Source organism: Penicillium canescens (genome assembly GCF_028828765.1).
Source record: "Penicillium canescens strain IBT 15451 chromosome Unknown utg000007l_segment0_segment0, whole genome shotgun sequence".
In the NCBI taxonomy this organism is placed as follows: Eukaryota; Fungi; Ascomycota; class Eurotiomycetes; order Eurotiales; family Aspergillaceae; genus Penicillium; species Penicillium canescens.
In genome coordinates, this window is record NW_026703969.1 from 1,564,629 (window position 1) to 1,579,807 (window position 15,179).

General features: G+C 45.8%; 4 protein-coding genes across 4 annotated transcripts; 1 reads left to right on the top strand and 3 right to left on the bottom strand.

Annotated features, from left to right (window-relative positions):
• Positions 1-3,051, bottom strand: N7446_010794 (uncharacterized protein; the record flags this gene model as incomplete). The annotated part of the gene is made up of 3 exons (XM_058519537.1): positions 1-39; positions 89-2,727; positions 2,778-3,051. 3 exons carry the CDS (start codon positions 3,049-3,051, stop codon positions 1-3), a joined length of 2,952 nt encoding a protein of 983 aa, XP_058368375.1.
• Positions 3,052-4,122: 1,071 nt separating this feature from the next.
• On the bottom strand, positions 4,123-4,673 carry N7446_010795 (uncharacterized protein; the record flags this gene model as incomplete). The annotated part of the gene is given in 3 exon segments (XM_058519538.1): positions 4,123-4,203; positions 4,228-4,591; positions 4,603-4,673. 3 exon segments carry the CDS (start codon positions 4,671-4,673, stop codon positions 4,123-4,125), a joined length of 516 nt encoding a protein of 171 aa, XP_058368376.1.
• A 2,475-nt stretch (positions 4,674-7,148) lies between these two features.
• On the top strand, positions 7,149-7,421 carry N7446_010796 (uncharacterized protein; the record flags this gene model as incomplete). Its single annotated transcript, XM_058519539.1, has 1 exon — positions 7,149-7,421. One exon carries the CDS (start codon positions 7,149-7,151, stop codon positions 7,419-7,421), a length of 273 nt encoding a protein of 90 aa, XP_058368377.1.
• Positions 7,422-12,990: 5,569 nt separating this feature from the next.
• On the bottom strand, positions 12,991-14,740 carry N7446_010797 (uncharacterized protein; the record flags this gene model as incomplete). The annotated part of the gene is made up of 2 exons (XM_058519540.1): positions 12,991-13,145; positions 13,225-14,740. The coding sequence occupies 2 exons, from the start codon at positions 14,738-14,740 to the stop codon at positions 12,991-12,993; spliced, it is 1,671 nt and encodes a 556-aa protein (XP_058368378.1).
• Positions 14,741-15,179: the final 439 nt, after the last annotated feature.

The following is a 15,179-nucleotide window of genomic DNA, read 5'->3' on the forward strand; positions in this document are numbered from 1 at the left end:
TCATACAACACTGTAGAAAGATTGAAATATCCGACGAGGCTGGGAACACCTGAGCAAGATTCTCTGCATTGAATGTCTCTACGCATACTAGCGCAATATGAACACTCCTTGCAATCAGGTCGGTCTTGTGGGTGTCGTCAACCGTCTCACTCGCCTTCCTTCTGACGAGTTTGACCCAATGAAAAGCCGTCTGACGCACCATAGCCAGGTAATCAAGACATAGATCATGGATTTGTGGGGATGGAGAGAGAGATGGGATCCTTAGAACGATACGGGCGAGATTGTTAAGCCCGTGGATCATTTCCCAATTCTCCTTGATTCTCTCGGTCACCTCCTTCACACGGGCGAGGATCGCAACCAGGAAGTTATGGTCATCCAAGATCACATGGCCTTGTCGCAAACACGTGTCCGGCTTCGGGGGCCCAGTCTGGTGGATGATTTGAGAGATGAAAATTGCTGTCTCCACCTTCTTCATGTCCACCGATGGCGCGGCCAATTCCACAAGAATGTTTTGCCACTGAATGTCAAGTCCAAGGGGCATTGTTGCTAGCGCTTTGTATTCTTCCGTTGACATATTTGTTGGAGCAAGGGATTGTGTCGCTATCACCGAATTTGGTGCAGGACCATGTGGCTCTTGGGCGGGTCGAAATATGAATTGCTGCAGCACTGAGCATTGTTGCGGGAGCATATACACGCAGGAGTTCTCGGCCCGAAGCGTCCTTTTGAATGTGCCCACAAAGCATTGAACGGCATTGTCAAAGTATTGGAAATGTAGACCGTTGTTTAGAAAAATGTCATTTTCAGTCACATTGACAATCAGTCTGTTGCGGCGATGAGTCCGTTGGTGAGGCTTGCTTTGCGAAAGAAGCCCAATCCGCGGCTGCCCGCCGTGGGAGATGAAAAACGACGAGAGGCCTGGATATGTCTGCGGCCGATACTCTGCTCGTGGTCGCTCCTTCGCCGCATATTCAACACCTAGGCAGTTATACAGGAAGAACAACGTTGTGTCCCGCCAACTCGCGAATGACTTAGGCACCTTGAGTTCGAACACAGTGGACTTGGCTTGCAAAGGGTTGTTCGGCAAAGGCCACTCGTGTATACTGATATTAATCGACTCTGCCGTTCTTCTGTATTGATGGCAAGGGCAAGAATTGCTATGGCGAGACTCTCGGAACCCAGCCCTTGCATCCAAAATCACCTCGTCATACCGGCATACTGTTTGAGAGAGTAAATCCATCAGGTGTCTATAGTTTTGCTGTTTCTCTCGAAGCTCTGCCTGTTTTCGTATTCTCTCATTGTTTGCGTTGTCCTCAATGGCCCTGAGTAGAGTTTGGTGTTCGACGGACTGGTTGAAATATTGGACAGAGAAGCACGATGGAGTACCATAGTCGTGAAAAATGCCAGATCCATGGTATTCGAACATGCGCTGACGCTCACTCAGATATTTTTCAGCACAAGCCAATCTCGCCATTTGTGACTTCAAAGGGAGCAAAAGTGATTGAAAACAGCCGACTGGTATGCAGGCGTCATATTTTCCCAGATCGCCATAAAGCTGGATGGCGGATTTGTCACATGCCACCCAGAGCTCTAGGAGAGTGAGCAACATGACTGATACTGCCTCTGGGTTGTCCTTATACGATGAGGAGGCTACTTGATGGTACCGAGCGATCAACTGACCCAGTTTACCACAGGCTGTCTCTTCTTTCTTGTGATACTCTATCCATGCATTGAGATGTAGAGCAACCCATTCCTCAAAAGCAGCAAGGTTGTACCACTGATAATCGGAATCGGGAAACTCCAGACAATCTGGAAGTTGTACCCGCTGGTACCTATGAAGTTTGGATGGTGGTAGAAAGTCTTCTTCACGAGCACGGCCGTGGCCTCGTCGTCCAATTCCTTCGAGGTATCGATCGAGATCAGGGAGCGCGCACTCGATGTCATGGGAAAAGTTCAAAGCCAATAAAGAAGATGTGTCGATCACACGAGAACTCTTCCTCATGATTTGTTTCCACTGGCCTTGAATTCTTCCGTTCGACCGCTGTAACACATTCTGAACGGAAGCAAACCAGGCAGGCGCATTCGACAACTCGAGTTTCAACAGTCGACGAACAATCTTAGCATTCATACAGAAGAGAGCCTCGTTGGGTAAGGCTACCGAAGTTTTATCGACGACAAAGCTCATGAAAAAAACCATGAATTGTTTGTACAGATCATCCAGCTTGACTTCATCTGACAGCCTGCGGAATACCAATTGAAGGGTCACGCGCATCAGAAGCCATAAAGCAGATCGTCGCCATGGGGATCGACTGTCACGCCACATGACTTCCTCGCGAGTATTCTTTCGGACTTGAATTGCGCTGACATCTGTGGATACAGGACGAAGAGTCGCCATGAGCAACTCCGTCACCATCTTGGGATGTGTGGTGTCCCTGTCCTCGTCGTGCTCTTGTTGAGCCTTCTTTACTTTCTGTTTCATACCTGCAGCAGGCTGATGGCTCATGCGTGTGATTGTCTGGGCAACTGCTCCCCCCAGACCCAGCTCATTGAAATCTGCCAAGTTCAAAGCGATCCCAGGACCGGGGAAAACACGCACAAGACGCCCCACAGTCATCGTTACGGATTTGTTGCGGGGTGACAATTCAAAAGACTCCACGTGTATCTTATCCCTGCATCGACTGAAGAGAATCCCAGCGTTCTGCTCTCGGACATAAATAGGCAGAAAACCACCTGAGTCTCAGTCAGGATATATACATTACTAGGGGTATGTCATCACTCACCTTCATCTCTCAAATTTTCCAGGACCCTATTGAGCTCAAATTGACTCACATCGCCATCAGAGGTACATATGCTCTTAAGACGAACGATCATCGTGATTGTCGTATTCAGGACATCAAAATTTGAGTCAGTGAAAAAGTCCCTAAACCTACGCAGAGCTTCAATGACCTTGTCTAGAAGGAACTGTTCGTGTTCAAAATCATAATCCTCTGCCTGCGGGATCCGCGGAGGGAGGAAAACGTGATGAATTAGGTAGAAGGTTGCCTCTGGAGGCATCCTTTGAAGAGAATGCATATTAGTTATAGCGACCAGAAAAAGTTATTGCTATGGAAGTAATAATTGTTCAGCTTTTGTTTCTTTCGAATTCAATGAGCTTGTGTTTCGTTTTATAATAAATCAGAGTCCGCTGAGCACGGACTGGGCTTTGTCAATGTTTACAGTTTTGTTCTCCTTACAGAGAGAGCGTTCATACAAGGTAAGGCTCCAAGTTCCCCATATATGCCCAAGCAACTTCCATGCATACACCATAGAAAAGGCATATTTAGCCAGTGAATAATACTGCGGTATTTTATCCACCTCAGAAGAAAATGCGGGAGGCCCACGGTGCGGGAGGCCCACGGTGCAGGAGGCCCACGATGCAGGAGGCTGGCAAGGTGGGGAACATCCCCGAATGTCGAGCTTTTTTATTCGCATTTGCGTTCGCAAGACAAAGTCATAAGGATACTAATGTGAACCACGGATATTCTTTTTGAGAGTCATTTTCATTAAACAGATTGTGCTATTAATATGATTCGTCGCTTTTCTGAATGAGCTCATTATTTTCAACCTTGACGCCATGTAGGTAGAGATTTTTCCGTCATGCGTCTCAACAGCACTGGCCTTCACGAATAGGGCACATATAATTACGTGTCCTCGAGGAAATGAGTATGGCTCGTTCATGAAGACATTGCATGCATTATACACGGTAACATTACTTTGGATGCTGGGCTCGGTAAAATCTGTAGTCATAGAACTGGCCTGAAATTCCACACAGCAAACTCTTGTGCAATGAGAACACAGGGAAAAAAAAACCTTTGTCAGGTATTTAGTACAACCAACGAGAGAGTATAGACTCGCCTCGTCCTATATCATGAACCTAAGCGTGATCGTCGTAACGCTAAGGCAGCTTCATGGTCGGCAGAGTCTTTCCGTCCAGACAGCTCGAATACCACAAGCAATCATTTCAGCCAGTTTCCTGGTTCACAGCGAGCCCAGTAATGCTTCAATTGCTATCTAATCTAATCTAGGCTGCAATTCCAATTAAACTGGGTCTCAGCTTTTTGACCATAAGTCATCTGAAACCCCTTCTCATTCGATCAAGAAGATTCCCGAGAAAATAGGTACACTGAAAGCTTCCGGAGCAATTCTCAATTTAGAGTCGGCTATTGTCTAGAAATGCGAACTTTGTTTTACCCCATCCAGGTCCAAGCCACCGGTAAGATATTGCATCCCTTGAATCAATTGTCGTTGCATGCCGCTAAGTCGGTGGAGAGTAGTGCCCGAGAGGCTGGCCGTGTAGTTGCACGCTAAGGTCAAGACTTCGGGACGCTCATATCTAGTTGTGCCTTCGAAATCCGTGGTATAAGAACAGGTGATCTCTCCACCGGCGTCTCTGTCGAGTCGCCTAAGCTGAAATGATCTCTCCACTAATAGTGGGCTTTTTTGAGTTCGATATACCCGAATCCTTGAAGTGGAAGTGAAGAGGAAAGGGGTCTTGAGCTGGAGGTTTGCTGAGATAGCCAAAATGACTCCATTCTCCGTTTTCAGTCGCCAGATTCTTTATCACACCGATCTATCACACCGCTCATAGCCCTCACAGATGGCTGGAAGCACGATCGAGGGCGTTTTGAAAGCCGCATAGTAAAGTAGAATTTCAGCGCATCTTGGACAATTCCAAGAGGCATAAGCTTCTTCGGTTCACATTGTAGAATGTAGAATGTATTCTCATACATAGGAAGGCTACGAATGTAGGGGCTATAATTATTGTATTACAATCGATGATTGAAAAAGTATATACCTTCAACATAGCAATGTCATGCTTTGTTAATATGCAAGCGCTGCTGGGTCCCTTCGCTGGCCATCATGTCTCCGTTGACTCATTTCGTGGGAAGTATTTCTAAGAAGCCTGTTAAAGCTTAGCTGAAGCGCATGCGCAAGCCTTGGGATCTAATAAGAGTGGCATGTTCTGACGTTGCTTGCTATCATGTATCAGCTAATGCTCGGTTATTTGATGCATGGTCAGCCATGATAATAAAGACGCTTTCCAATCTTATTTTGTTGAAGAATATCAAGTAGGGTGCAATTAAGGTTCGCATAAGATTGTATTCAATGAACCGGTTTAAAACCGAGAAGAACCTCACGGTACTCTGCTGCTTATAGTCATTTGTAGGCTGCCGTGGTGCTTCATGACACGTTAATGCTACAGTCTCCTATGAGGCTCTTGTTACTACGAAGAAGCACAAAGAAGAAGCATCTCCTAAACTAGGGCCAGAAGTCTCTCAACAGTAATAAAGTTTTTTTTTTCTTTCTTTTTTTTTCTAAAAAAAGACCCCTGTTCGCCAGCGAAGATTATCGAAAAATACATATGCTTATCCAGGCACTAGAATAGCTTTGGCATAGCTGGTGAAGTCCTTGACTTGAATTTTCAGGCAGTAAACCTTGCAAAAATCATGCTAACAGTCCTGGATGGACTTGCGACCTTCTTGAAGGCGTATGAACATATGGTGCAATTTGAACCGAACGAAAAGTTTTAGATCGTTTTACTGTCACCTTCCAACTGAAATTCCTATTCGAAGGCAAAGATCCTTTGCAGCCAAATGGCCAGCAATCTTCTTTCGTCCGACCCCAAATGAATAAAAGTCCCCAAAATGAATTTTCGCAATGAACTGAGGAGGATCCCCTCTGACTGTTGAATATATACGTTTGAGTGCCTTCCCGTCTAATTGTCCTTTTTCATTCAACGCAGACGTATACTTTGATAGATCCTCTTCTCCGTAGGAGTGAGATTGCGTGTTTACTTCTATAGTCCGGCTACTCTGAGGTGGGTGCAATTGTGGGGTTCCGGTGATGAATGAAGCCAACGTACTGATATGAGGCTCCATGTGGCATCCTATGTGACTGAGCTGAAGTAGGCTGTACATCAGCGCATACGCCTGTGAGTGCGACAGAGAGCGATAAGCAAAGCCAAGTACCCGGAACACGGCGCTTTGCGGGTCTGTCTCATGATTGTGAAAGGGAGCGATGCGCGCCGCTTTTAGAGTCTGCATTGCTGCAAGATAGTCATAAGACATAATAAATTGGATGACTTCGGTCTCCTATTAAGTCAGTTTCAGCACAGACGTTTCAGTTGAGCCGAAGACTAAGGAACTAAGGAGTAATTGAAAGGATTTGTTTGATCTGGCTAGAACGGCCGTGACGTATTCGCGGAACATCAGTTTTCCCACGAGCTCGTCTATGGCTCTTATTAGCGGAAATTCCATTCACAAAGTGAGAAGAATATAACACTCACTGATGGGGGCATCTTGATTACTTGGACCTTGGGGAGCCACCATAGCGATGAATTTAAGTAGGCAATCAAGTAGCATGAGTATCGACCTGGGAATCAGAGCTAGGCGTGGTTGTGAAGGCCTTTTAATCCAAGGAAAAGCGATAGATTTTGCTTTAGATTGTTACCTGAGATATGCGCGGAGCGTAGCCGTCCGGGCTCTGCCGGTACAGGTCGACTAGACGGTGAAATGGTTACATCAGCGGCTGCTATAATTCAATTTGCACCAACCAATATTGTAGTTCAATAAGAATATGTAGCAGTAACCCTTTAGAATGCCAACACATTCTATAAATGCTTCGCATCTTATTAGCTAGGGGAATGCATTGTGCTGTTGTCAGCTCGTAAAAGGTGCCATGCGTTGGTAGTTGCAGATGATCTATCAACATGTTGCCACAGACCGCATACTTGTCCCAATAGCCGAGGATAAGCAAATGGCCCACACAACCAGCGGTGAAGTAGCGGACATGTGGACTAGCCTAACTGCTCATTATTTCAGTTCTTTCAGTTCTTATTTAGCTACATCGTCAAACAAGTGGCGGTGAATGATGATGAGCGAGCACACATGCCTATGCAAGTTATTAGCGTAACTAACTTATATTGATATCGAGCGCCTGAAGTGATTGCCTGAAGCCGTTGCCCAATTTTCAAATTGGTCTTCCCCTGGGTCACGAAAGTGATCCATGCTGGCATGACTCAGCCAAGCAAACCTTCCTCTTGTCTCTTATATATCTGACTGTCCTATATCGTACCTACTCTGCAGTCTCCATCCGCGCTTCTATCAATGAATATGGAACTCAGTCTTCCTGGCCAGGATGAAGATGACGAGGGGTGGATTTCGAATTTTGCTCTTGACTTTCCGACCGATCAAACCCGTCATTTTGACCAATCTGAAACAACTGATTTTCCAATGAGCTTCGACGCAGAGGGAGGTGCCGCACTTCCTTCCAACACAACATTGTATGCCTACCAACGGGGAAACGATGACTTCGACTTGATGGATACTGCTTTCCTGGGTCATTTGCTACCCACTGAGAACCATACCGAAGATTGGCCTCTGTAGAGTGCTGCATCGGACTTGCTTCCTAGTGGAAACAATCTATTCCAAGGTCATACGCAGAGTCTGGCATCTACTGGGTCCGGAACCCCGGAAGATCCACAAGAAGAAGGTGGCTCAGCATCGTTGGCTGCAGTATCTCAATGTATGGACAAGTTTGAAGAAGCAGAAATGCCTTCACTAGACCATACAGTATGGATGGATGGATGATATCATTTACCCTGACCTCTCGCTTTTAGTTGGATTATAAACCATATCCTACTAGTCTGGGTGCGGATTCGTATTTTAGTCTAGTTGGGAAATCAACTCTTTTGGCGATATACAGGATACAACAACTATATGTTGTTATTTACAATGGTCTGAGAAGCACTATGCATGAGCAATGGGCAGTGAAACGAGATGATTTAAGTCTGCCTCCCAAAAGGAGGCTTCTCTATAGCTATTTATAATGGTGAAGTACACCTGCTGAGGGTATTCCTGCACATGGCATGATTAATGCCGGCAGCATTTTCCCGAAAACCAACGCATCGTATGACCCTCCGAGTTCGGAGCTTGATGCATTCAATCAAGTGCTCTGAAGCTTTCTATAGCTATGCTCAGCCAAGCATTAGCAGTGCTTTGCGGGCTTCAGATCACAACATAACCAACTGTAGCTAATCAATTAATAAATTCATTCAACGAACTAACCAAACTAAGCAATAAATTCAACTAGTTAACTAAACAATATCTTTCATCAGCATCAACATCCTCATAGTATCTGCCCCTAAACTATGCCTTCGAACTCCCAAAAGATCTCTCCCTCCACTAAATAATCTCTCAACTGATACCTCTGAAGCTGGGATCGCAAGAAATTCCCTTGCAGCCTCTGCCATTTGAGGGTATTCGCCCTTATGGGTACGCCACCAATTGCAGAGCCAGTCTGGATCCTCTGCACCTGTGATAGTAACCCGAGGACTATCAAAGTACTGATCAATATCAGAAACAAATTGATATTCCTGAGGCTGTAGCTTTTTCAGCATCCATAACCGCATTGTTTTGCGATTGAGAGAATCTTCCTGAGTCAAGTCTAGAATTGACTGTGGATTCGAGTCTAAATTTGTCTGTGGGAGCGAGGATGGAATTGATTGTGGAAGTGGTGGATATCTCTTATGGAGCATCCGACGAGTCTCCCGTATAATCAATTGGGCAGCCTCTTGATCTACCATCTCATGAAGTATGAGATCACCTTTGAGCTGAGGATCAAGCATTAATGCCGTATAATAAGCTTCAGAGTTATCCATGAAGTCATAGTACTTTTGGTACTTCTTCATGCCTGCCCTTATTGCATTAGCAATATCCTCATCATATCCCACTAAGGCATCATCCCGTAAAAGATCATGAAGCTTATAGTAAACTGGGACAGTGAGACTGATTTGTGGCCTTGATATAGATACCAAGTGCGTCAAGTCATTAAAGGTTTTGAGAGCTTTATGAATCTGACTAAGTCGTTCCCATTCTGCATTGGTAAAGGGAGGAATTTCACCCTGTACAGCACAGAGTCGATTAATCTGAGGTCGAGCTTGTATCCCATCATTAAGCATTCGAAAGGTAGAATTCCACCGTGTTTCTACATCATACTCGATGAATTTATCATCGAGCTTCATCTCATCACAGATTGACTTCCAGTCTTGCCTCCGTTGAGGACTGCGAGAAATCCAAATAGCAAGAATCCGGAGTTTAGCTAATGCTGATTGAGATGAGATCGATGGAGAGGTTGATGATGAGCTCGATTGGGAATTCCTGGATTGTAGATTATCACAGATCGAATTGGCCTCTGAAACACTTCCAGCTTTCAAGGAACGAAGAATATCTTTCACAATGAGGTTCAAGATATGAGCCAGACAGCGAACATAGCTATTAGGTCCAGAAAATCGAATTGGTTGTAAAAAATTCTGATTCTGTTCCAAAAGATACCATAACTCAGAAACCATCTCTTGAACATTTGAGGCATTATCCCCAGTAATTGTCGTCAACTTTGACGTGAGATCCAATTCCACTAAGGCCTTGTGAACCACAGTAGCAATATTCGCCCCTGTATGAGGTCCAAAGATTTCACAGAACTCTAGAGTCTCTTCACGATAGTGAAAACCCTCTGTAAGCCAGTGGCCAATGATACCAAGGATAGGATAGTGATTCTGACTTGTCCATATATCAAGAGATAATGCAATTGTTTTGCATGTAGTAGCTAAGTCCTCCTTCAACATTGATCGTTGGGTTTTGAATTGCTCTTGTAATCGCCGACTCACAGTTGATCGAGATGTGAATGGTAGAGTGATTCCTGGAATATCTTCAAAGATTTGCTGAAAAGCCTGAGATTCAATGACTAGAAAAGCTTGCTTGTCTTGAATAACCCATCGAAGGATGTTGCGTTCAAGATGCTCTTGGATTGAGAGGTTCCCTTGTTTTTTGAAGACTTGGCGGATATCTTGGATTTTTTGCTTTGAATTTGAACTTTGAGGTGGAAGAACTGAGTGTTTTCTCTCAAGATGACGCTGCATATTCGAGGTTGATGACTGCCTTTGTGATTCCGAGGTTTTCCAACTACATTGTAGGCCAGTTTTTTCATCGATGACTGTACATTGGATATCCATGTCGACAGTCCTTGGTTTCCCTGTACGGAGGACTTTCCACTCACGGGATACCTCAGTTGTAGAGAAGTAATCCCAAATCCAATCGGTAGTCGGTGCTGGGCGAGGTTTCTTGATCTTCCGGGTAAAGGTTTGTGAGGCAGATTCATGAGGTGAAATCTCTGAGAAGGCTAGAGATTCTTGATCGGTAGAGGGAGAATTGAATTGCCATGGCGATTGTGAAAAAAACTGAGATATATCAGACTCAGTGATTTGGTCTGATGGTAGAAGTCCTTCAGGGGAATCAGGGCCACCATTAAGCAATTCATAGTCAACTCGTGCCTGCCTTCGTGTAGTCATTTGCAGGTCCTCATTGCCTTTGTATGCCATAATGATGAGAGTAATCAGGATGCTTGGAAGTTGGAAGTTGGAAGTAGGGGGGTAGCGGGTGTGTAGTTGGAACCTGGAAGGCAGCAGGATTTTAGAAAAATTTTCATGGTAGTACCTATTAATTATACAAGTAATATCGGCTGAAAACCGATATTATCGGCCGTTAATTATCGGTAGACAATTTTGTGAGCCGATACGATAACCGATAATTTTTTGAAGCTATTTGTAGTAGCCGATACGATACCCGATATGGAGAAATCCTGCCGATATCGTATCGGGAACACCCCTAACCTTGGCCTAATAGGTTTCAATAAATTCTATGGCCACATGAGTCTGGAGTGGCTTTCGATCCCCCAGACCACTGGGTGACGAGCCAGGCGACCCACTAGTGTATTCTGCCCGCAAGAATTGTCACCGCCTTCTACCCATGATAAGGTTACAGTAGAAAAGTCTAGGATAACTCTGCAAGTGATTGGAACTCCTCAGACCAAGCAATATCGTGCCTGCGAGCTCTAGGTCTCTGCTCTGGGAACACGAAGCCGGCCTTGGGAGACATAATCCAGGCCTGGGATCTTTCAGAGCTAATAGTGATCATGATCAGCCTGCAAAGCGCCAGGGGTGAAAAGGCTGCTTCCTACCAATGATCCTGAGAGTGGCTACTCGTCATGAGCAGCCCAGATCAAAAGACATGTGTCCCACATAGACTGCAGTCAGAAGACCTGACGCACTTATGGTTACCAAGCCTGGGTGGCCGCCAGTTGACTGTTTGAAAGCCCACCTGGACTGGGAGCTGTGTACGTACGTCTAATGTGGATCTCCGTCCACGGCCTTCAGTGCTTGGCCTTGGGCTAACTGTTCTGGGTCACAGGGCCTACAGCCGTAGCCTTGTGGCCACAGCTCCCCAACCACGGAGTCAGGAACATGCTTGCTTAATGCTGATAGTCCCTGATTGAGCTATCAGGTCCTGAATACACTTCGGCCATTTCGGGTATGATTGGCTCTTAAATGTTGCATAAGATGCCTAGTGGAGGCGAGGTCTTACTATTCAGAACTGCAAACTCCCAACCAGGAACTCCAAACCGCGAACTCCAATTATAAATATAATGTCTGAAATTTTAACTGACGTGATGCTGGCCGCTGTGACATTGCGGATTTGACGTGAGGAAAAAGTGGCCTGCACCTCTCCTAGTTTTCGTATTCACCGGTGGGAAACTCGTTGCACAGGATACTAATGAATTTATCCTTCCATTGGTCTATTTGTCCATGAGATTTCAGCCACGCGCGCGTTGTCAGTTGGACCAGCCGATGTACCGTAAAGATAGTGCTGTTCTCAACTGACAGATATAAATGAATAGGCCCTCAGTGTTGCGACGTCATCTTCAAAATCGTGACCTAAATCAGATTCAGATGTCTCACCGTCACTGGAGTCACTTAGAAGTCGTGAGCTTGATATGTAGTTGGCCTTAGGCTGATGCCGGATAAGGTTCTCTGGTATCCCTTGCCGATCGAAAAAGCTCATGAGAGAAAGCAGCTCCACAGCAGATGGCTTTGTTTGGCGTAGATAATCAAATGACATTTGCCATGTCACTAAAATTGAATTCTTTGCTTCCCAGTCCCGGTAAAGGTGACCGGCCTCTTTTTTCAGAAGCTTTGTCGCTTCACGGTCACTCCTTTGGAAATCAATCGCAGCGGTGATTGCGAGCACTGCGAGTCTGAAAAAGCAGGTTGTCAAATCGGAAACTAGGAATGTGATCATGCTAAGAAAAGCATTATATTTCGTGTTGGCCAAAGACCAATGACAGAATAATGTATAGCCAACAACTCAAACGCCCGCCACGTCACCACCCCCCAAAAGCACCCTCATTTCCTTGGCTACCCAGATCCATTACATCAGAATCCTCCTCTCTATTCATTTGAAAGTCCGAGCCTTTGCAACCTCATGCTGTAACTTTCGTGATATTGGGTTTGAAGGAAATCAAGTGCTCTGGCTTTGAAGGCCGGGTCGGTCTTATCTTTGCGTTGGAACCTGCCACTGGACGGAATGTTGGGAGACTCAATTTGCATGGACTGTCGCCTAAGACAACACCTGGGCTATCGGGAGACTAGTCGCACCCATCGGGTTAGTATCTTCTAAAATTGAGAATTGTAATTACTGATCACCAAACTTACTGAAACTGGACTGCATGATTTCTGATTCCCTGCTGGCCGTGGCCGAGGTGACAGGGATGGTTTGTCCCTTCCCACAACATCATCAGCTAGCTCCGCTATGAGCTGCTCTCGAACGTTTGATCTCTGGTGCAACAAATCGGCTGAAACTTCAACTTGGACGGCTTTCGCCGGTCGAGGTGGTAGTTTTGGAACAGTTGTCGACGCTAAAACAATGTTGTTCACGCTTGCCAAAATGTTTGAACTTTCTTGAGACAGGCGCCCGGATGGCCCTGATGTCGCTACAGTTTTGGTTCGTGGGGGTAAGGGCGGACCTGCTGATTCATGCGTGGAAGACTGACGGCATTTTGTTTCCTGCAATTTTTGGTTACTTGCCCTTCGCAGTGGAATCAAAGATGATGCTGGTATAGTTGTCACAGGCTGACAACCTGATCCCTTTTGCTGATTTCCCCCATTCCATTTTTGGAATTCAGGGCGTGGTGGTAGCTTGCGAATGACTCGTTGGGGATTCCCTGAATACTTCGAGCTTGATCCAGTTGATATTTGAGTCTGATGGCGTTCAACCCTTCTGTCCGCATGCCCTTTGGTGGACGGAGGTTTCTTAGTTCTAAAACTAATCAAATCCTTCCCCAAAGCTTTAAACTGACTGGGTAACTTTGCGACCCCACTAGCCTTTTCAAACTTCGGGTTCCTAGTGACGGTGCTAAGCTGATCAAAGACAATCACTGCAGAACCCAGGGCTGCTTCGGTCTTCTTAGTAACCTCTTCCAAAGAGGTATTTTCTTTTTCGGCCTCAGCTTGTAGAACTTCCCATTTTGGCCTTTGCTCGGGTGAGCTGATCTCTTGTTGTCTTTGAATGTGGTCTTGCATCTTATCGAGAATCTTCTGAAGCTGTTTTTGTCCTTCTTCAATCTTGAGATGTGCTGATTGAATTGCTACTGTGTTGTCTCTCGTTTGGCGATCCAGATCATTGAAGGTTTTGGAATTGACTTGAGCGGAATTTTCAAAAACAATCCACATCATTTTTATCATCTCGCGCACCTCTTTCATTGTTTGGCTGGCGTTGTGATATATCTTGTCGTGTTCTTCCAACTTAGATTCATGTCTTTGTAACTGTTCTTCGAGACGAGTAGACGTCATTTTAGTCACTGTTGTGACTAGGAGCTCGATTTCTTTCGTGAGATCCTCTGCATTGACTGGATTATTTGCCTCAAACAACTCTCCGGAAGAGACACTTTGCAAAAGACATCGAGCGTAGACGGCGGCCACGGCAGCGGCATAACCTTGCCATTGTTTGCTCTTGTGTGAATCGGCGTAGTCACAAATGCCTCGGACTGGGAGGATCGGTAGTTTGTCTAAACAGATCCCAGCTGACTCCATTTCGAAACCTAATAGATTGAATTTTTCAGACAATCTGTCACGTTCATTGGCGTCTCTGAGCACAATGTCTGCTGACCCAATCGGGCCGTAGTGGACTTTGATCTTTTCGTAAAGCTTGCGCTCCTCTCTTTGAACTTGGGTATCGGGGTAGTTTGAATGAGCATCGAGGCAGTCACATGACTTGGCATGGATGTAGTCCGACTGGTAGAGACGATCAGAGCCAGCGTCCGGGCGCTTGAAACTCTCTATGATTGCTTCCGTTTTATTGAACCTGGAAGTGATAATGTTGTCCAACTCCACGGTACCCTCTGTGATCTTTGCTTGGACGGCGTTTGTTGTTGACAATAGATCACGGGAAGAGACGATGATATCTCCAATGTTCTCCCGCCTATCGTGATGTTGCCTGATAAAGGAGTACGGGACCATTCTGGTTCCGATGATGACATCGCCGAGTCTGACATCGTTCTTTTCGGTTGGAGCGCCTCCCGCAATCCCAACCATGAGTGCAAATCGAATCAAAGGAAAGGTGTTCGTCAAGCCATTTGCGACAGCAGAGGCAGAATGTGTTCCGATCACACCGGTGGGAAGGTTTGCAATGACAATATAGTGCTTCCCAATCCGCCCGAATGTGTAGTGATTCACATCACTCGCATGTCGACTGACTTCATAGTCTTCATAATGCACATCTAGCACTTGTCGTGCCGCGAGGTACTCCTTTTGGAGTGCTGCAATCCAGCCAACGCGAAAGTCTTGGCGACGGGGAAGTTCACCCGGTCTATCCATTGTAAATGGAGCTCGCGTCGTCGTGGGAACGAAGCAGATGAATGCAAGTTGGAAGAGAAGTCCCGTCCAGGAAAGAAGTTTCGCTGACGCTGCTGAATGTAGGAAGTAAAATGGCACTCAATCGCACTGTTTCAAAGTTTATCATTAGAGATGTGATATGAATTGGACATGGGGCTCATCAACATACAGAAGAACGTAAAGAATGAGATCTGGTATACTGGCGAGAAAGGTTCAGGGCCACGCAGATATTTATGTGAGAAATTCTGGACCGTGCAAAGCCAAGCAGTGTACGTAGGGGAATAATCCCGATGCATGAGATGAAGGACGTGTGGTCTGCATTTCCATTTTTGTCACCTCGACTCGAATGCAACTGGGTGTTTGTCCTCAGGTGTTTGGTCAGTGCGTCACGCAGGCATCAGGCACGGAGCCTGCTCTTTCT